Source organism: Canis lupus, chromosome 24 (genome assembly GCF_048164855.1).
Source record: "Canis lupus baileyi chromosome 24, mCanLup2.hap1, whole genome shotgun sequence".
Lineage (NCBI taxonomy): Eukaryota > Metazoa > Chordata > Mammalia > Carnivora > Canidae > Canis > Canis lupus.
In genome coordinates this window covers 25,386,922-25,407,647 of record NC_132861.1, presented here as the reverse complement: position 1 = coordinate 25,407,647, position 20,726 = coordinate 25,386,922, and the positions used below count along the sequence as shown (strand labels likewise).

Genomic DNA, 20,726 nt, shown 5'->3' with positions numbered 1-20,726 from the left:
AAATCATTACGATGACCAGATTATGAAAGGTCAGGGGAAGAATTATCTTCTACCTAATGGGAAGCCAAGTAAAGTTATAAAACAGAGGAATGCAATGACCAGGTTTTGTAGAAACTTTGTTTGACTTCAGAATGGAAGATGGGTGAGAGAGAGAAGGGACAGGAGGCTGGATCACCTTGAGAGAGCTCTGGCAGTAATTCAGGGGTAAGATGGGAAGGGCTATAGGTAGGGCAGGGGCTGTAGACACAGCAGAGAGGATAGAGTTTTAGAGAGATTGGCTGGGGAGGGGATTGACAAATCTTAGTGACTAATTAGGTTACTAGAAGAGGGAAGGAAGTTTTTTTGTTTTGGATATCAGTTAATAATTTAAACATTTTTACCGTCATCAGCAGTCATTGTTTTTGAAAGAGGGGTCCCCCTGGTGGTAAAAGATAACCATGAGTGGGATTCTTTATTCTTGGTACTTGTGAGACACAGCTGTATTACTGAACCTAGTTAACAAGACTGTAAAATAGGGATTCCCCTCTTTTTTTGTGGTGGCAATGGCCCACATCTAAGAATAATTGAAAGCTGAGTGGTGGGGTTGGGGGTAATGGGTATAGGTGGTCAAAAGGTACAAACCTCCAGTTGTAAGTGGAAGAAGTTCTGGGGATGTAAAGTACAACATGGTGACTATAGTTAATTACATATGTTGTATATTTGAAAGTTGCTGAGAGAGTAGACTTGAAAAGTTTCATCACACAAAAAAATTGTAACTATGTGAAGTGGTGGATGTATTAACTAAACTGATTGTGGTGGTCACTTCAAATATACACATATATCAAATTAGTACATTGTATACCTTAAATGTACACAATGTTATATGTCACTTATATCTCAGTAAAGCTGGGAAATGACCCAATAATCTCCTTAAAAAAAAAAAAAAGTACCACTGACGGATCAGAAGGTGGGGCCTGACAACAGCCTTCACCCACTCAAGCAAAATAGCTTCTGGCCACCTTTCCTCTCCAAGAAATTGCCAGGTAGCTAGGAGGAGGGGTTGCTTGCACTCAGTGGTGCTGAATCCAATAGGCACTGGGAAACTCCCCCCAGGGAATGCTGATCTGCTTTCGTAAGAGCACAGCAGAGGAAAAAGGAGAGACTTTAAACCCAGATGCACCTGGATCTGAATGTTGGCTCTGGCACAAACATGCTAGTACTAGTTTCTTCCTCTGTGAATTACACGTTATAGAAACTAGGTGGTTGTGAGGTTTGAGGTAATATATGTAAAGCACTAGGTCAATGCTTCCTTAACAGTTGGAGATGATGATGATGATGATTACCTTAGGAGCTTAGGAGATGGCCCGCTGTGGTCCTTTAGGCAATTAGGAAAATCTTAGGGGTCCTGTTTATTCATGACTATGCTAATAAAAACAGAGAGCTCCACAGTTGACTCAAAAGATGCTAAACTACCTGGAAGCCCCCAGGGCCGAGTAGTAAATAGACAAGGTAATACCCCAGAGAGACCTCTCTCTTTGTGCTTTCTCTCTTTATGCCTTGGGAATAGCCCATGAAATAAACAAGAAGCCCTTTCAAAAACAGGTGCATTTGAATAAGCCTGAGTCATCCACCAAGATGAGATATTTCAGAAACTTTCCATTTTGAGCTCTTGGCATGTTCCTGATTATGTATAAATACCTTGCTTGTTATATAAATACACAGTGAATGTAACCTTTTGCTAAGTAATGCAAGGCCAAGCTACAAAAGCATCTGAGAAGGGAGCCAATTGCACCTAGTGGTTCCCTTTCACAAGCCCCTTAGGGTCCTGGAAAGGTTTAAAATGTTAAAGCTGTAAGAGTTACCTCTTGAAATCACCACAGCCATTTTTTTTTTTCCTCTCCAGGAGCTCTGTGTGCATGTGTATTAGTTGGTTTTATCCATCTGTAAGCTTTTGTAAGCTCCCTAATGAAAACAACTGTATTTTCTTGGCTTAATTGCACATTATTGAGTGTTCTGTCTCTCGTGCTATAACTGTGCAATAATGAGGAATGGTTTGTTCATTAGGGACAACCAGCATATGAGGCAAATGGTGAATCGGGTATTTTATTGATGTGCCGAGAAAGGAACTTCTTAAAGATCAGAATATAACTATAAAAGCAAAACAAACAAAAAAAAAATAAAAGCAAAACAAAACAACTTTCTTATTGCATCACACATAGATTGTATCATAGCCAATAACAAAAAGGGTTTGGTAAGATTAATCACTTATGATGCAGTTCATAAGGAAAACAGAAGGGTACATACAACTGATGTTTTGTACTTTTTCTGGACACAGAGCCAGAATCTGCCAAATGCTGTGTGTGTGTTTGGGGGGGGGGGGAGGCTGGGTGGCATACAGAACAAACTTGTATAAATGAGTCTGCCTTTGAGAATAATTTTAGGTGCCCACTCCTGAAAGGTAGATACTGGAAAGCTTATTAGGTATCAAAACCAGTCATCCCCCATATTTGATTTTCTGAAGATTCTTTCCTTTAGCTTTCTGTAATGCCAGGGATACTAAGTTTTGCCTCAGCCACAGGTTAGCCAAAGTGCATGATTAAAGTGGTGGGTGTGACATTTCCTGTATAGTTTAGGGTAAGACTGGCACCTTCTTCCTGGCTAGGAGGGCACCCAGCACATCTATGAACTTGAGGGGTGGAATGGAGCTTACTGACAGTCAAGTCCTGCCCTAAAAACCAAAAAAGTGGAAAAGAAATTTGCGTGGTATCCTCAAAAGTTATCGAAAGGCAACTTGGTGAAAATAGTTTAAAATAAAAACTTAATTGCTCTTTATCAACTCAATAAAATGATTTTTGTATTTGCTTTTGAACTACCTTTTTTCTATCATTAAATGTTAACTTCATAATTTTTTAAACTTAAATCACCCAAATAAGTTCTCTTTTGTTATACTTGCAGTTTGCCAAGTTGCAAATGGGTCAGTCTGTAGAAAGATCGCAACAATTACACCTACGTGAGTGTGGATATGTAAATCTAATTGTCTTAACCTAGACAGGTCCCAAGCAAATGAGAATGAGATATAAATAAATGGATATCTTAAATGTTTGTGTGTGACTCAAGGTTCTTAAAAATTACACATGTGTGTGTTTGTTTATTGGGCACATGGTCCCTCCATTTGGTGGTTGTCTGGGCTAAGACTAGTCCCTTCCCTTGCAATATATGTTCTGGTTCAAAGCTATTTTTCAGTCATAAGTGATTATGGTGGGTGCACACACAGCAAGCAAAGCCAAAAGCAATGCCCCTTCCAGCAGACCCTGTCTTTCCCTCAACCTATGGTGGAGGTCTCCAACTCTCTGAGTCCAAAATGTATACTTGTGTCCAGGCAACAATTTAAATCAAAACAGTGTGTTGACAAACTTTTGGGTTAGAAAGCCTTGAGCCCAGCAGTTTGAGAATGCCTGCAATGAACTGGGTCTTACCTTTCTGTGTCCCCAGAGCTGGTTCCCCTTCATGCCATGACAGTCATAGAGAGTGACTGGGCTGTTGTGGGAGATTGCATCGAAGCAGAATTTTCGGGTGTGCAGTGGCTCACCAGGTCGAATATCTTCTCTCCATCCAAAAGTAAAGAGCTAACAAAACAACAATAGCAGAAAAGCTACAGTGAGTTTAGAGTCTGGAGAGCATGGGGTGGGGGTGGGGGGAGGTTTTTTTTGCAATGTGGAATTTGTGCTTTGTGATTTACCCTAAAAGAACAACTTCTAGGCATAATAGAGGTGTTGAAAAAGGCATGTAATCATAAAACTCTATAGCTGCAACAGGGCACCTTTGGCCTGGGCTGCCAAAAAATACAAATGAGGAGTTTCCAAATAGGTACCAGAAAAAATAACAGAGGGGTGGCATGGAAAGAAAGAGGGAGGGAAGGATGGAGGGGGAGGGGAGAGAGGGAAGGAGAGAAACTCCTTTTTTTTTTTTTAATTTTAAAAATTTATTCATGAGAGACACAGAGAGGCAGAGACATAGGCAGAGGGAGAAGCAGGCTCCCTGCAGGGAGCCCGTTGTGGGACTTGATCCCAGGACCTGGGGATCACGACCCGAGCTGAAGGCAGACGCTAATGGCTGAACCACCCAGGTGCTCCAGAGAGAAGCTCTTTAATAAAGTTCTTTACATTCTTCTTTTAGATAAAATGTTACTGGATCAAACACTACACAGTTAGCCCAAATAAACAGATTAACTGCAAAAAGACCAGGAGCCCAGTTGAGCTGGATTGATGCTTGCAGTGTGCAAATTTTGATTTAAATGGAAGCTGAGCTTAATGAAGTAAAGAATACGCAAATTAATTTTCTAGGGTTGGTATGAATAAGTCAGCAGGGCGACGTAGAAAGTTTTGGGCTATACCACACTGTAAGAGATACAGTTTACACACGTTACACAAATTCCTCCTTCTCAGATGAAAACACAAGGATATTTATTCTTACTGCATTTATTTTTTAAAAAAGATTTCATTTATTCATGAGAGACACACAGAGAGAGAGGCAGAGACACAGGCAGAGGGAGAAGCAGGCTCCATGCGGGGAGCCCAACGTGGGACCTGATCCCAGGACCCCAAGATCATGCCCTGGGCCAAAGGGAGGCTCCAAACTGCTGAGCCCCCCGGGGCTGCCCGTCTTACTACATTTAATAGACTCTGGTATTCCATCCAATCTTCTCCTCGTTTAGTCTATTCTACCTTATCCATCCCATTCTATTTTTTGAAAAATGCTACTTCTGAGGCACTAACGTGGATTTTACAGTATATTAAATTAAGACACAAACCACTTCTGTAAGTGACTTATCACTGAAAGGTGTTGATTTTCTTGAGTTGGAGCTGATCAACCATCTGAGGAGTTCGGTAGGAGAAATCCTCAAGTAAGTGGGGAAAATAGATTAGATGAGCCCTCTGCATCCTTCCAATTCTAAAATCTCAATGAGGTTAGGGGCGCCGGGATAGGCTCCCCACAGGGAGCTGCTTTTTCCCTCTGCCTATGTCTCTGCCTCTCTCTCTGTGTCTCTCATGAACAAATAAATAAAATCTTTAAAAAAATAAATACAATTTCAATGAGGTTATATAATTCTTAGAATAGGACTTAAGGAGGCCTTTGTGAAGCCAAGCTGTGAATTGCAGGATAAAGAGCTGTCAAAGGGGCCCTGTTGATACAAAAGCGAGCTGGATGCTGAGCTGTGGAGAGAGAATACACTTGGCACTGATCACACCCTCAGAACTTTTCAGTTTTTCCATCCTACCTGGGTGAGAAAAATGTAGAGAATCTGGCAAAATGCCAGGAATGGCTAACAAAAAACAGTGAGGTGGTGGGGAGACTGCAGAAAACTTGAAAAAAAAAAACTGGGTTAAATGGTTGGAAGAAAATCAGAAAGAAATTATGTGAATCCAAAGATATGTAAGTGGATTTCCTGGGTAATGGTGAGTGACTATATATTCTGTTTCCCTGGAAGACAGGACAAAATAGAATGTTTTAAATAGAAGGCCAAGGATTTTTAGGTGAGGCATGTGAAATAGATTCATGAAGAGACATTGTGTGGTCTTTTTTTCTTATAGTCCCCCCCCCCTTTGATTGTGGACTGAGACATTTTTAGATTCATTTAAATCAACAGGCATGAGAGTGACTTATCAAGGAAAAGTGTTGAGCAGCTAGGTATTTCTGATTTGATCACTCTCTTTAAATCAGAACTCACGACTCCCTTGGCTTCTGAAACACTGTGCTCCTCTGTTACCCTTTTTCATCTTGCTCATGTCCCTTCTGTATCTGTCTCTTCCACATAGGTATGGCTCAGGGCTCTCCCTTGCCTCCTGTCCTTGTACCTCCTCTAGCTGCTATTATGCATGCTCAGTTCAACTCTCTCCAATACTTGGATACCAATAGTTGGTAACTTAGCATATGATATGTCTGACTCCATGCAGGATTTCCCACCTGCCTGTCCCATGGATATCTCAAGTTCAAAACACCCTAGATTCAATTGATTCTGTTTCCTTCTCAGCCTGTTCCTACTCCTTTATTTTGTTTTAGTTGGTGGTCATAGTACTCACTTGCCAATCTGGGAGTCTTTCATCTTTTTTTCTTTTCTTTCTTTTCTTTCTTTCTTTCTTTCTTTCTTTCTTTCTTTCTTTCTTTCTTTCTTTCTTTCTTTCTTTCTTTCTTTCTTTCTTTCTTTCTTTCTTTCTTTCTTTCTTTCTTTCTTTCTTTCTTTCTTTCTTTCTTTCTTTCTTTCTTTCTTTTTTTTGTCTTTCATCTTTAACCCCTTTGCCTCCCTCACCCTCCTTATTTAATCGATTAGCAAGTCTTACCATGTTTGTCTCCAAATATTGCTGGAAGTAGTCCCTTCTCTAGCTCCACTACCTTTGCCCTCAGTATTTCTTTTAAAGATTTATTTTTCTAAGAATTTATTTATTTATTTGAGAGGGAGAGAGAGATTGAGAGAGCACAAGACTGCAAAGGCAGGGAGGAGAAGCAGACTCTCCGCTGAGCAAGGAGTTCCACAGAGAGCTCCATCCAGGACCCTGGGGACCCCAAGATCATGACCTGAGCCAAAGGCAGCCTCTTAACCGATTGAGCCGCCTACGTGCCCAGGTTCTGGACTACTGAAATAACTTCCTGATTGGAGTCTTTCCCACCTTCCTTCACAACCGTTTGACTACGTTACCTCTTGTCCTAAAATCTCACAGTGTTTCACATAATGCTTAGAGACCACAGTACAAACACTTTAACATATAAGAATTCCCCATAATCCGGCCTTTGTATTTCCCCCCTAGCTGCATCCCTTTTTCTGTAGTTTAAGTTCCAGCAACAACAAAACATTGGAAAGTTGCTAAGAGAGTAGATCTTAACAGTTCTCAACCACCGGAAAAACAAATTCTGTGACAACGGATGGTTATGTGTGTTAACTAGACTGGCTGCAGTGATCGCTTTGCAGTATGTACAAATATCGAATCATTACCCCATACAACGGAAGCTAATATGTCCTACGCCAATGATATCTCAATTCAAAAATGTGTGCAGTTCCTTGCACTGATCAAGCTGCATTTTCCCTTTTGCGACTCTGATCATGAGAATCCCTGTGGTCAGGAGGCCAACATTCACCACTTCACCCTCGTTTATGCTCATGAGTTCCTTGAGATTCAGTCCAGGCACCTACTCATCCAAGAAGCCTTCCCCTCAAACCCCTTACTCCTTCTCTTCCTTTACCTTATTTCATCATGATTGTCCATCTATGTTTCTTTATCTCTCGCTAGACAGATTCTTAATGGTTGGAATCATATCTTTCTTATCTTTGAATTTCCAGCATCCAGAACAATTCATGATGCATAATAAATATCCATCAAAATTTCTATTTAATAAATGAAAATGTGCACCCCTTCTATTAACAGAAAGGGCTCTGGGATAACTGACAAGATCAATCAATTGGTCTTTTTAATCTTTTAAATGAATTTGTGCTGCTTGTGTCAAATCACAACACTGTCAATGATAATATTATTTTTTGAAACTTCATCTTCAGAGATTCTGGACTTGGTTACCTATTACTGAAGTAGAAACTTCCTGTCCTATAAACCTGTCATTAGCACTGATTAAATCTTAATTTCACTGAAATATCACATTTCCATGGTACTGTAAGCAGCCCAACCCATGCAGGAACTGGTGGTCTTGATTGATTTTTCCATTTCCTTCTGTGCCTCAACTTCCCTTTTTGGCCAGAGCTGAAAGGAACAGTCATCATTACCTAGCCTAGCCCCTCATCATTCAGTTGGGGGAAATCACGTCTGCAGGAGTTAAATGGTTGGTCCCTACCACACTTCAAGTGGTCAGGCTTATGTCTGTCTTTCTTTTTCTTTCTTTCTTTCTTTCTTTCTTTCTTTCTTTCTTTCTTTCTTTCTCCTTCCTCCCTTCCTTCCTTCCTTCCTTCCTTCCTTCCTTCCTTCCTTCCTTCCTTCCTTCCTTCCTTCCTTCCTTCCTTCCTTCCTTTTTGTCTTTCTGTCTTTTTAAAGATTTATTTATTTATTTTGAGAGAGTGTCCAGGGTGGAGGGGAGGGAAAGAGAATGGGAGAAAATCTCATGCAAGGCTTGATCTCATCACACTGAGATCATGACCTGAGTTGAAATCAAGAGTACCATGCTTAACCAACTGAGCCATCCAGGCCCTTTGGCTTATGTATTCTCGCTCTCTCTTTTTTAAAGATTTATTTACTTATTTGAGGGAGAGTGCAAGTGAGCAAGTAGGAGGAGGAGCAGAGGGAGAGAATCTCTAAGCAGAGTTCCCGCTCAGGGGGGAGCCCAATAACACAGGGCTCCATCCCACAACCCTTGAGACCATGACCTGAGCTGAAACCAAGAGTCAGATGCTTAACTGACTGAGCTACCCAGGTGCTCCTGCTTATGTAATCTTTCATAGACAGTCTTTAAAATTTTGTTTTTGCTTTTTTTTTTAGATTTTATTTATTTATTCATGAGAGACACGGAAAGAGGCAGAGACATAGGCAGAAGGAGAAGAAGGCTCCCTGTGGGGAGCCTGCTGCAGGACTCTGTCCCAGGACCCTGGGATCATGCCCTGAGCCAAAGGCAGACACTCAACTACTGAGCCACCCAGGTGACCCACTTTTTGCTTTTTTAATTTTTACTTTTCTTATTTTTTATTAAATAGATCAGTTAAGTACAAAAGAATTCCTCTATTAAAGCAAATGTCAACAAATTCTTCTTTTGACAGACTTATTCATCTATTGTCCAAATTCTATCCCAAGGCTCCTTAGGTGACTTTTATTTCTTGTTTCTAGGTTTGTCATTATAGTGAGATAATCATTCTCAGATTTGTAGATTGATTTTTAGCTGGTGGTCTCCACAGTATTTTATGCTGTATCATCATCATTATCATCACCATCATCATGATTATGTGGTGATTACTTTCCTGCATTCCAAGTGACATTTCCAGATAATATCAACTGCTTTATTCTTCTGCACCTACCATTAGCTAAAATTTTTCTCTTATGTCTTTGAAATGCTTTTTTATTGCCATTCATCTTATCCTAATGGCCATGTCAGTCCAATCAGGCACCAAGCCTTTCATTCATTAAGCACACTTTCTCCTGTGCAATTTTGTCAAACCAGAAACAAGCAGACATTATGAATGTATTTTCATCGTTTGCATTCTGTGATGTTATTGTGACATTTATGGTTTGTCTCTCAGCCTTGGGCTGTTCCTTACTGATGGAAGGATTTAGATTTCATTCAGGTTTCCTGTACAATAACTCTTGATTTTTTTTCAACCTCAAATCCTCAGTTGTAGAATAAATTGATGTTCATCTCTCCACTTCTTGTTTTTAAGTGATAATTAAAAAAAAAGATTTATTTATTTATTCATGAAATTCACACATACACACACAGAGGCAGAGACATAGGCAGACGGAGAAGCAGGCTCCTGGCAGGAACCCGATGCAGGGCTTGATCCTGGATCCCGGGATCATGACCTGAGCTGAAGGCAGCTGCCCAACTGCCGAGCCATCCAGGGGTCCCAAGTGATACTTTTAAGTGCAAATCCAGAATGATACATAACTTGTACTTCTTTGCTCTAATGTCAGTGTGGTACATGTGATGTTGCCTGGGTTTATAGTAATATAAATACGCTTACTACCTTGATCTTGCTACCTGATTTGAGAAGATTGAAAATATTTTTCTCTCCTTGGGTAATTATATTTTACTTTCTTATTAGGTGGTTGGTAGGAATCTGAGCCACTGCATGTTCCAGACGGTACCTATCACTGTTCTGAGCTCTGTATCCCAGGATCAGTTCTTTGCCCCATACAATGACTTGCTTTTGTCTCTGCCTGCACATCTCCTTTCCAGGTCTCGCAAAGGGAACATTCAGTCTGCTTCCTCAGTGGGAGGAAGGCCTGGCCTGCTGCAGTGCTGCCTCCCCAGCATGATATGGCCGCAGAGGGCTCTACTTTCTCCCTCCCCCGCCCTCCCCTGGACTTGTAACGGCATTTGGAAGGTATTCTTTCCAGACCATACAGTCCTATTAAGGTCTATTTGCTTTCTCTTTTTTGATCCCTAAAGGAAACTGAAAGCCAGTACACAAAGCTACAGTGATCTCAAACAGCTAAATAGATGGCCCTGGAAAAATGAGTCACACAAATTGCTTCCTTCACAAAAGCCAAATTAGTCATCACTGGTGTTCTGCAACAAAAGGCATTTTCTTATAAAGGTGCTTCTGTAGACTATCCTTTATTTCCCATGTAACTATTTTGTTTATCCCTTTGTGTTTTATTTTTGCCGTTTGTTAAAAAGGATCATTTCAACTCTAATAAGTGCCCGTTGTGTGTTCTTTGAATGCTTTTGAATAAAAAAGAATACCTATAATTTTACTCCTTTGATGCACTTCTTTTTTCACCCAGGCATTTTAATCTGAATGGAGGAGAATGAGTTTTAATTCATATAAATCATTGAGTAATACAGTGAATAAAGCTTACAGCTAATTGCAAAAGCAAATCAGCTTGTAATGTTTTAATCACCAAGTCGATATATGGTGATACATATTTCAAAGATGATTCATTTTTTACCTCCTGTCAACTTTGTTTAATCTCCCTGTAGCTCTGTTTTCAGAACCTAGAGACCAGAAATCTTTCTAAAGAGCTGGATTAACTCGTCTTCTTGGGCTTTGTATAGTTGTCTGCTTGTCTGCTTGTCTGGTGCTGCCCTCTGGTGACTATTTCTTGAATTACATGACAGATTTTAGCAGGTCATCATGAGGCGGGAAAAAGAAACCAAACATTTTTAAAGTGTATGCAATATAGTTGGTTTTATTTATATTGATTTTTTTGGCTATCAACTAAAACCTGTGGTCTAGAGCATATTTCACTCTAGAACATTCCAGGGAATAGAACTATGAAACCTGATTCAGGCATTCAGGCAGGCATGCTTCCTAATCAGCTGGCTGGCTAGATGTGTTTCCTGGTGGGGCTGCACAGGGGTGGTAGAGAGAAATTTAGCCCAACAGACATAGATTTTCCATATGGCATGCTTCTTTTTATTTTTTCTTTAAAAAATATCCCTTTCCACTCTGGTAGGCCTCTGAAGCCTTCTCTCTTGCTTCCAGGGTGAAATCACAATTGCTTCTTGGAGAGGACAGGCCAGACTATCCCTCACGTCTCTGGTCACACCCCTGTGTGCTCATAGAAGATGGGTGAAGGAGCAGAAAGTCAGCTTTTACTGATACTTTATTCTCATCAGTAAATCCTGGAGCTGCAGAGCCTTCTTTAAAACCCATCTGATAAGTGTCTGCACTCTGAGCAGGATATATTTGAGTGAATGATAAATAGTTTTTGGTTTTGGCGGCTGCCTTGGACCTGGGAGAGATTTCTAATTTGGGTTTAGTATAAAGTGTTCTGGGGGAGGACATGTCAGAAAGCAGAAGGGAAAGTACATTTATTTAGCCCCTACCACACGTGCAGGATGCTGTTATATCATAGACATGGTTTATTCTCATAATCAACCTGTTTGTGAGGTGAATATTCCTGTCACTATTTAGAGGTGGGGGAACCGCAGCTTAGAGAATTTAACTGGGACGCTTGGGTGGCTCAGTCAGTTAACTGACTGCTTTCGGCTCAGGTCATGATCCCAGGGGCCTGGGTTCGAGCCCCGCCCTGGGCTCCCTGCTCAGTGGGGACTTGCTTCTTCCTCTCCTCCTCACTCATGCTATCTTTCTAGTTCTCTCTCTCTAAATAAATAAAATCTTAGAGAGAAAGATTCAACAATTCCACAAGGTCACACAGGTTAAAGTGGCTGAAATCTAGGCCCACAAGGCCCCCAGTCCTTCTGGAACACCATGAGGCTGTGGGTGAGAGTGCAAGGGCCAGATTACTGGCAAGGGGAAGGGCAATGTTGGTTCACTGACCGATCGCATTAATTCTGGACTGTGCTGTGCACTCGATTCACTGCTGCTTTCCTGAATCATGCTGCTCTGCATTGTACTGTAGGTTATAGGTGGGGTGGGAAGGGACAGCGGGGTGAGGACGGGGAGGGGGGTTGCTAACGTGATGTACCTCAGCACACCCGAACAGCTCTTTAAGATCCTAGGCTGGGCACAGTTTGTCTTCACTAGTTTAATATCCAAGCTATAGAAGAGAACTAAAGCCTTACTGGAAATTGCTTGTCTATTGTTTTCGATTTTCATAGGAGAGGGATTATGGGCAATTCTGGGAAACAAAGCACAGGCAATTTATACTATCCTGAACATGGGATGTATCCTTTTGCAGAGGGAGAGAAGAGAGTAGGATAGGGAAGGGGCTTTAACTGTACCTGTAAATTTTATTCTTTTAAAAAATATGGCAATAGCTGCGGATACTTATTAAATCTGTATAGTGAGTGTACCAAGGTGTGCCAGAATATTTTTATAGTTTCCTATTTGATGTTTCATAATTAAAAAATATTTTATTTATTTATTCATGAGAGACACACAGAGAGAAGCAGAGACATAGGCAGAGGGAGAAGCAGGCTTCCCATGGGGAGCCCGATGTGGGACTCGATCCCAGGATCTCAGATCACAACCTGAGCCAAAGGTAGATGCTCAACCACTGAGCTACCCAGGCATCCCTGATTTTTCATAATTAAAAATTAAGACAATAAAGAGGGGCAGACACAATTCTACCCACTATCATTTCTCTTTTGCAAGTGACATGGTGTGAGGAAAATCCCTTATAAAGACCATCAATTTTCAAAGTGGGTCAGGAATTGCAACTTGCTTAATAAACAGAATTGCACTGAAATCCTTTTCAATCGAAGGCAGTAAATGGTTGTAAAGTATCCCATGAAGTCCATGTTGGGGTGTTACTGTCTCAAAGTTGTCCTTTGTGTGTAAGATTACGGACTGCTACAGCAACAAAAGGTGTATGTAAAGTATACTTTTCAACATGTAGCCAGAGGGGAAAATAAGATTAGATAAGGTCACACACACACACAAAACTTACAAAATAACAAAGAGTCTTTCAATAAAACTGTGAAATTTAGTTGGGAGATTACATGGCACTCTATAGGCTTTCTGTGGTTTGATGGTTACCATTCCGGGAATAGAAATGTGAGCCTAGGGTCACAATGCACGTCTCTACCACCCTTTCTGTTATTCAGAGCATGTCTTCATGCATGATCTCAATTGATTGTCACATCTGCTCTGAGACAGACAGAAACGAAGAAGGTAAGTAATTCGCTGGACTACAGAGCTGGTTGGTGGCAGGAGCAGGACCCCACTGTAAGTCCTACACGTCCCACTTAGAGATCTGTCCTCCCCCTGTCCCTCCATGCCTGCCTCAGCCCGGCTTGCTTCTGTCACTTCCCGTGGCCAATGTACCTGTTCATGAGACCATGTCCTTTCGGAACCATCCTTGACACAGATGTCCAGCCTCAGCTCGGTGCCCGTCGCTCCATGCTTGCTGTCCACGCACAGATTTGCTGCCACGTTTCGAATCTGTGGAGAGAAGAAAAAATGAGCCCGGGGCTGGTTTTGATTGCACCCCTAGCTCTTGGCAATCCTGCTAGAAGCAGTAGTTATCTTGTTTTCTTTTTAATCTACTTGAGAAAGAGAGAGAGGGAGAGCAAGAGAGCAAGTGAGAGAGAGAGAGAGAGAGAACAAATGAGCAGGTTCACCCATGAGCAGGGGCAGGGGCAGAGGGAGAGGGAGGGGGTAGAGCAAGTGCACATGTCTGTGCCTAGGGGGGAGGGGAGAGGAGTAGCAGATTCTGCTGAGCAGGGAGCAGGTGCAGGGCTTGATCCCAGGACCCTGAGGTCTGGACTTGGGCCAAAGGCAGATGTTTAACCAACTGAGCCACCCAGGCACCCCTTATTAGTTGTCTTTCTGATTACATGTTTGCTGAATGATGCTTTAAACTTACATGCAACTTGTGGAGCAAAAATCAAGGAATTAAATATAACATGGCCTAGTGGGCAGGTAAGAGGGAAACTGCAGCTGGCCTCAGCAAAGGACTGTGTGATAATGCAATATGGAAAGCAGCCTCAAGTTCATGACTTTCATAAAATGGCGATTTTTTTTTTTTCTTCAAGAGGTTCTTAACTTGGAATTTGTTATCTTCTTGCACCAGAGCATCTTCTACTATTTCTGCCTTAGCTGGGAGAGAGATCTGATATGGAGCAGCAAATGCAAGTAGAGTGGGTGACAGAAGAGAATGACTGAGCACACTGCATGGTTCTGTGCAGGATGTGGTGACATGTCCCAGTTTGCCTGGATGATCCTGGTCTACACCTGTTATCATGGTGTAGAATTTCTCCTGGATGATGAACTCAGTGTCACTCTAGAGTATTAACAAAATAAGAATGAAGGTACTATTGGTGCAATGCTACACTGGATGAAGTTTCTCTATGTGAAGTCTGAACTTTGAAAAGTTGCAGAATGAGAAAAAAGTGACCAATAATTCCTTAAAATAATCGTGTTAATACTGATGTAAGGAACTGAGTGGTTAGAGGTAGGCAAAGAGTGGACTATGTGAAGTATCAACAATAGAAATAGCAACAGAGGGATCCCTGGGGGGCTCAGTGGTTTAGCGCCTGCCTTCTGCCCAGGGCACAATCCTGGAGTCCTAGGATCAAGTCCCACATCAGGCTCCCCGCATGGAGCCTGCTTCTCCCTCTGCCTGTGTCTCTGCCTCTCTCTCTCTCTCTCTCTCTGTGTCTCTCATGAATAAATAAATAAAATCTTTCAAAAAAAAAAAAAAAGAAAGAAATAGCAACAGAAAGAGTCTGGTCATGGAAATGTGTTCCTTTGTGAAGTCTGCCTGGCTGAGGTTTTCACCAATTCTGCTGACATTGGAACCGCACCCCATGATAGAGTTGGATGTTGCTTATGGTTTGTTACTCAGGTGTCAACGTTTCGCTAAGCTCAAATATCTCAATCCTTTTTATGCCTTTATATAGTGTTGGATTATAATAATCCCTTAGGTATTGTTAAGAATGGAAACAAGGACAGGATGTACTCAGGTGATAATTTTAGTCAAGGCCCTTTTGCCAAGAATGAGCATGAGCAGATAAGGAAAGGAGTCTGTCCAGGAGAGAAAGACAGCTGAAGTGGACTGATTCCTACTGGGGCTGAGACAAGAGGAAGGGAGAAGGTTGTAATGAAATATACTGAAAGGATATATCATGAAAGGAATAAATGATGCTGGAATGGGATTGTTGGGGAGAGAGCACTTTCTTATTTCATTTACTGTAGGAGTAGAGGTTGGTATAGCATCATTTGTGAGGGAACCAAGGTGGTAGATACCAACTTCCCCATTCAGGGAATTTGGCAATAGTAGGGGTTCATCACCCACTGTTGGACTATATATTCAGGGTCTCTGTCCCTTATTTCACAGGGAATTGTGAAATAATGTAGAGCCCAGGGCAGCAGTTCTTAACCTAGTTTGGTCTACAGACCTATCTGAGAATCCAAGGAAAGCTATGGACACTTTTACAAAACCAAACTAACAAATGAAACCATAGGTGGATACTGTGTTCATTTTCCTGGAACCTAAACTCCACATTTGAACCCTGAATTTGGGAAAATGCTTTCTACCCACTCCTTGAAAATTACTTGTATCCTGCCTCCGTGTAGGGTGGGAAATCCCGAAAGCCAGGGAATGGATTTGGCTGCTGTCAAAGTGCACCTGATTCACTCTCACTTCTCTTTTCTCCACCTTCCAGGGAGGTGTGGTACCAGGGAGGAATTTTGGTGCGGAATTTGGGGAGCCAAGCCTAAAATCAGCTTTTTGTAAAATCAATTCCTTGATGTGTGATTGAGTTTCTGTGGTGAAATAGAAACATCTAGAAGGTCAAAAGTTTTTTTGCCACTGACTTGAGCCTGGCACACTCCGTAAAGCCCCCACTTAATCTCCTTATCTGAATCCAGTCTGTTGGTTTTCTAAAGCTGCCTCTAACCTGAGAGCTGCCTCTCAGAACTCTGAGCAGGACTCTTTCCATTGCTGGACCATTGAACTCAGAGACACACTTTAGAGAACCAGCATCAGTTTGTGCCAGAGACACCTTCAGGGCACTATTGTTCCCTCTCCTTGAGTCCAGAAGCTCTGAACCACATTCAGGAAACACAGCAGCTGCTTATGGTTTATGGCCAGTTGGCCACCGAGGGAGAAGTGTGCTCTTCTCCATGGGCTGGCACGGTGCTCCCTCACTGAGGGGCTCTGCTCTCGGGAGAGGAGGATGTCGGGAAGAAAAGAATATATACAAGCCAGGGCTGCCGAATGGCAAATCTGCCAAATCTGCCTGCGGCTACACCCCAAAGCCCATCAGAGAGCCTTGTTTTGGTTTCTCAAATGCTGCGAGCTTGGAGGGCTCTGGCAGGGATGGAGGAGATCATTTTCTAAACTCTTGAATTTTCTAAATTCTCACTCAAATGGCATCTGTGTCGACAATGGGATAAACTGCTTTGGAAGCCAAATTTCAAGTTTCAAGGGTATAATTATCTACATCTGTGTAAATTCCAGCACACGGTTGTGCCAGAGAAGGAAATGTTAGGGAATATAGGATAAGGGAGGCACCTGGATTCATGCCTTTCTCACTACCAGGCCTTTCTCACTTGCTTCTCTCTTCCCTTTCATTTTATCCTCACCTCCTCGGTACAAACTCATGTCCTCTCCTCTCGCTCACAAATGCAACTCCAACAAAACCATACAGAGAGCAAACTGTTGGTTATCAGAGGGGAGAGGAGTGTGGGAGTGGGCAGAAGGGGTGAAGGGGAGTGGGAGATCCAGGCCTTCCAGTTTGGGAATGAATAAATCATGGGAATGAAAGGCAGAGCCTAAGGGATATAGTCAATGATACTGTAATAGTGATGTAATGGGACAGGAGCGACACTCATGGCGCACATAGCAGAATATATAAATGTCAAATCACTCTGTTGCATGCCTGAAACTAGTCTAACATTGTGTGTCAACTATATCCAAATAAAAATAAAATAAAATGAATAAACAGGTGAATAAAATTCCAATAGAAGAGATTGTTTATTCGTTTGAATAAAGTTAAAAAATAGAGATAAGAAACTTTATAAATGATTCATGCCTTTTCAACAGGGGCTCTGTATCTGGCTGCAAGTAAAGCAGTTCACACATGCACACACCCAAATCTAGGACACAGAACACTGACTAAATCTATGACAGGATAGATACGATTCATGCTTTATTCTTTTGATGTCCAGCTCCAGGGCTTGGCATCATTAAAATTGTGTCAAGAAATCCTGAGAGACACCGAACAGGATTAGAAAGGTAGGTAGTGCTTGACTAGGAGTGGGTGGGAAGCTGGAGAAATATAGAGGAAAAGAAAATCATTATGTATGACAGGATTACAGAGATAATCTTCTTTTGGGGAAGGCTTAGGAAAAGGTCTAGCAGAGAGTAGAGAATGTCTCAGATTGCAAGAGAAGTCAGTCTCAGCATGAACATTTTTTTTGCCCCCTCCCCAACATAGGAAGTTTTTAAAAAGAGGTCCTAGAGAAGGGAAGTGAGGTATAAATGTCAGGGTGGCTAGTAAGTATAGGATTGGTTATTCTGTTGGTTGTTAGAGACTAGCTTCAGTTTAACAAATTAAGAGACATGGTTTGATAATTCTCTCCTTATCAGGGTCTTTTAAATAAGATTTATGATTCACTCAATAAATTTGGCGCTATAACACACACTGGGTACACAGTGAAAAATAATAAATAATCACTTCTGGGGGCTGGGGTAGGTGAAATAAGCAAAGAGGGTCAAAAGGTACAAACTTCCAGTTATAAAATAAATAAATCCTGGGAATGTAATGCACAGCATGCTGATTATAGTTAATAATACTGTGTTGTATATTTGAAAGTTGCTAAGAGAAAACATCATTGTGTTGTACATATGAAATTAATATAATGTTTTATGTCAATTATATCTCAATACAAATATTTGATAAAAATACATTTGAATTTAACAACAACAACAATAACAACAAAATTGGTCCCCTCCTTTATGTAGTTTGAGGTCTAGTGAGGACATTAGAGAGCACATGAGTGGAAGAAAAAGGCTTGAGATTCCCAATATTTCTGGCTGTGAATTTTTAACATGATGAAAGGAATCAAGACACTTCTCTTTCATGGACAGTGGTTGGTTTTAGGATGCAGTTTTGTGTGTTGAGCTAGAAAGAAAAAAGATGGTAGGGTGGTATGGAGAAAGAACTGAATGGAGACCAAGCAGGTCTGGGTTCTCCTCACCAGTACAAAAACAGGTTCCCCCTAACCTTAGCCACGTATTCCTTTTAAAAGCTTATCCATCCATTTATAAAAAGTCTACTTATAAAGAGTGCTTCTGAATGAAAGGTGCTTTGAGAAGTACTGATGGAGATCCCAGGACAAAAGAAAAACAGTTCCTGCTCCCAAGGAGCTTACAACCTTAGCTGGGAGATGGCACTTGGAAGGCATTTTGTTAGATTACTAAATGCTGAGTGAGGATTGAAGAGGAAATGATCAATTCTGAGCAAGACAGCTTGGGGCACTTAGAACTGATGACATTGGAAGGGGCTCTAGAGGACAAGTGGAATTGAATCTTCTGAGTGAAATGACAGAAGGACACTCTAGCCTTAGGGATCAGAAATGAACACATACATGGAGGCGTGACAGTGCAAGGGAATGGCGCATAGTCATGACTCAGCATGAGTTTTGTAAAATGAGGACAATCGACCTTCTGAGGTTGGTTGAGAAGATTGAATTGATACATGCCAAGTGCTTAGCATGGTGTTAGTACGCTGCAAGAGGTCAGTAGATGTTAGCTACTATTTATTTGCTTATTTACTTTCTCAGCTGTATCAACTATGATGGTAAGTGTGGTGATGTCACAGTCAGATCCTATTTCTATTACACTGTGAGATGCCCCACAGGCACTTCAAATACAAAGAGACTACAACTGAACAAGCTGTGGCCCATCACTCCAGACCTATTCTTTACTCCTGATCACCTGTTAATCTTGATGTTATAAGCAGATATCCAAGATCTCAGTCTGGCAACTTGGGTGTCACCTTAGACATCTCACCCTCATCCCCAATTAGCTGTCTTTTGATTCTGGCTCTTAATACTGAATGCTCTTCTCCTTTCTTCTCCTTTCCAGTCTCCCAAGCCTTCAACATCAATTCATGGGCTTTTAAAAAAAATTGTGGTAAAATATACATAGTATGAAGTTTGCCATTTTCACGTGTAAAATTCAATGGCATTAGTACACACAAAATTCTGTTTAACCGTCACCACTATATTCAAGACTGTTTTCATCTCTCAAAATAGCAACTCGGTAGCCATTAAACAATAATTTCCCCACTTATCCCACCTCTGGTTGACTCTATTCTACTGATTCTATGAATTTGTCTATTTTACTTTTTTTAAAGACTTATTTATTTATTTATTTATTTATTTATTTATTTATTTTAAAGACTTATTTATTATTTGAGAGAGAGAAAGAGTCAAGGAGAGGGGCTTGAGGGAGAGGGAGAGGGAGAGGGAGAGAGAGAATCTCAAGCAGACTCCGTGTTGACCATGGAGCTGGATGTGGGGCTCAATCTCAGGACCTGAGATCATGATCTGACTTGAAATCAAGAGTCAGATGCTTAACTGGCTGAACCACCCAGGTACTTCTGAATTTCCTTTTTTAGATGCCTCAGATAAGTGGAACCATACCATGTTTGTTCTTTTGCATCATGCTTATTTCACTTAGTATAATATTTCCAAGGTTTATCCACATTACAACTTATATTAGAGCTTTGTTTCTTTTCAAGGCTGAATGATACTGCATTGCATGTAATATACATATTAATATACATACACACCACATTTTATTTCTTTTCATCCATTGATAGACACTGGGGTTGTTTCTACCTTTTGGCTATCATAAAAAATGATGCTGTGACCATTGGCATACATATATCTGTTTGCTTACTCATTTTCAGTTCTTTTGGGTATATGCCGATAATTCTATATTTATCTTTTTGAGAAACCACCATACTGTTTTCCATAGTGGCTGCACCATTTTACATTCCTACCAGCAGTGTACAATGGTTCCAGTTTCTTCATATCCTTGCTAATGCTTGTTGTTTTCTCTTTTTGATAATAACCATCATAGTGAGAGCAAAGTGGTATCTCATTAGTTTTGATTTCATTTCCCTAATGACTAATGATATGGAATGCCCTTTTATGCATTTATCAGGCTTTATGTGTCTTTTACAGAGACATTTACAGAGAAATGTCTATTTAGTCCTATTCCTTTTTTGAATTGGGGTTTGTTTTTTTGTTGTTGAATCATAGGAATTTAAAAAAACATTCTGGATATTAATCTCTTATGAGATACATGGTTTGCAAATGTTTTCTCCTATTTTGTGGAGTTGCCTTTTGCTCTGTTTATAGTATCTTTTGATGCACAAATGTTTTTATTTTTAATCAAATACAATTTATCTATTTTTATTTTTGTTGCCTCTTTTTGGTGTCATATTTAAGAAACCATTGCCAAGTCCAATGCCATGAAGATTTCCTCTTAAATTTTATCCTAAGAATTTTGTGCCCTTGTGTTTAGGTCTCATCCACTTTGAGTTAAAATTTGCATATGATATAAGATAAAGTTCCATCCTCATTCTTTTGAAAGTGGATATATTATTTTGCTAGGGCTGCCATAACAAAGTCCTATAAACTAGGTGGCTTAAACAACAGAAATGTGTTGTAT

General features: G+C 40.9%; 1 protein-coding gene across 1 annotated transcript in view; it reads right to left on the bottom strand.

The window, feature by feature from the left end:
• The window catches only part of GALNTL6 (polypeptide N-acetylgalactosaminyltransferase like 6), a 1,159,236-nt gene that overhangs the window by 13,892 nt on the left and 1,124,618 nt on the right, over positions 1–20,726 (bottom strand). Inside the window, exons 11-12 of the mRNA XM_072795983.1 lie at positions 13,361–13,477; positions 3,456–3,605 (exon numbers count right to left, since the gene is read on the bottom strand). Of these exons, the coding sequence (XP_072652084.1) occupies positions 3,456–3,605; positions 13,361–13,477 (267 nt within the window). The remainder of the gene's footprint in view (positions 1–3,455; positions 3,606–13,360; positions 13,478–20,726) is intronic.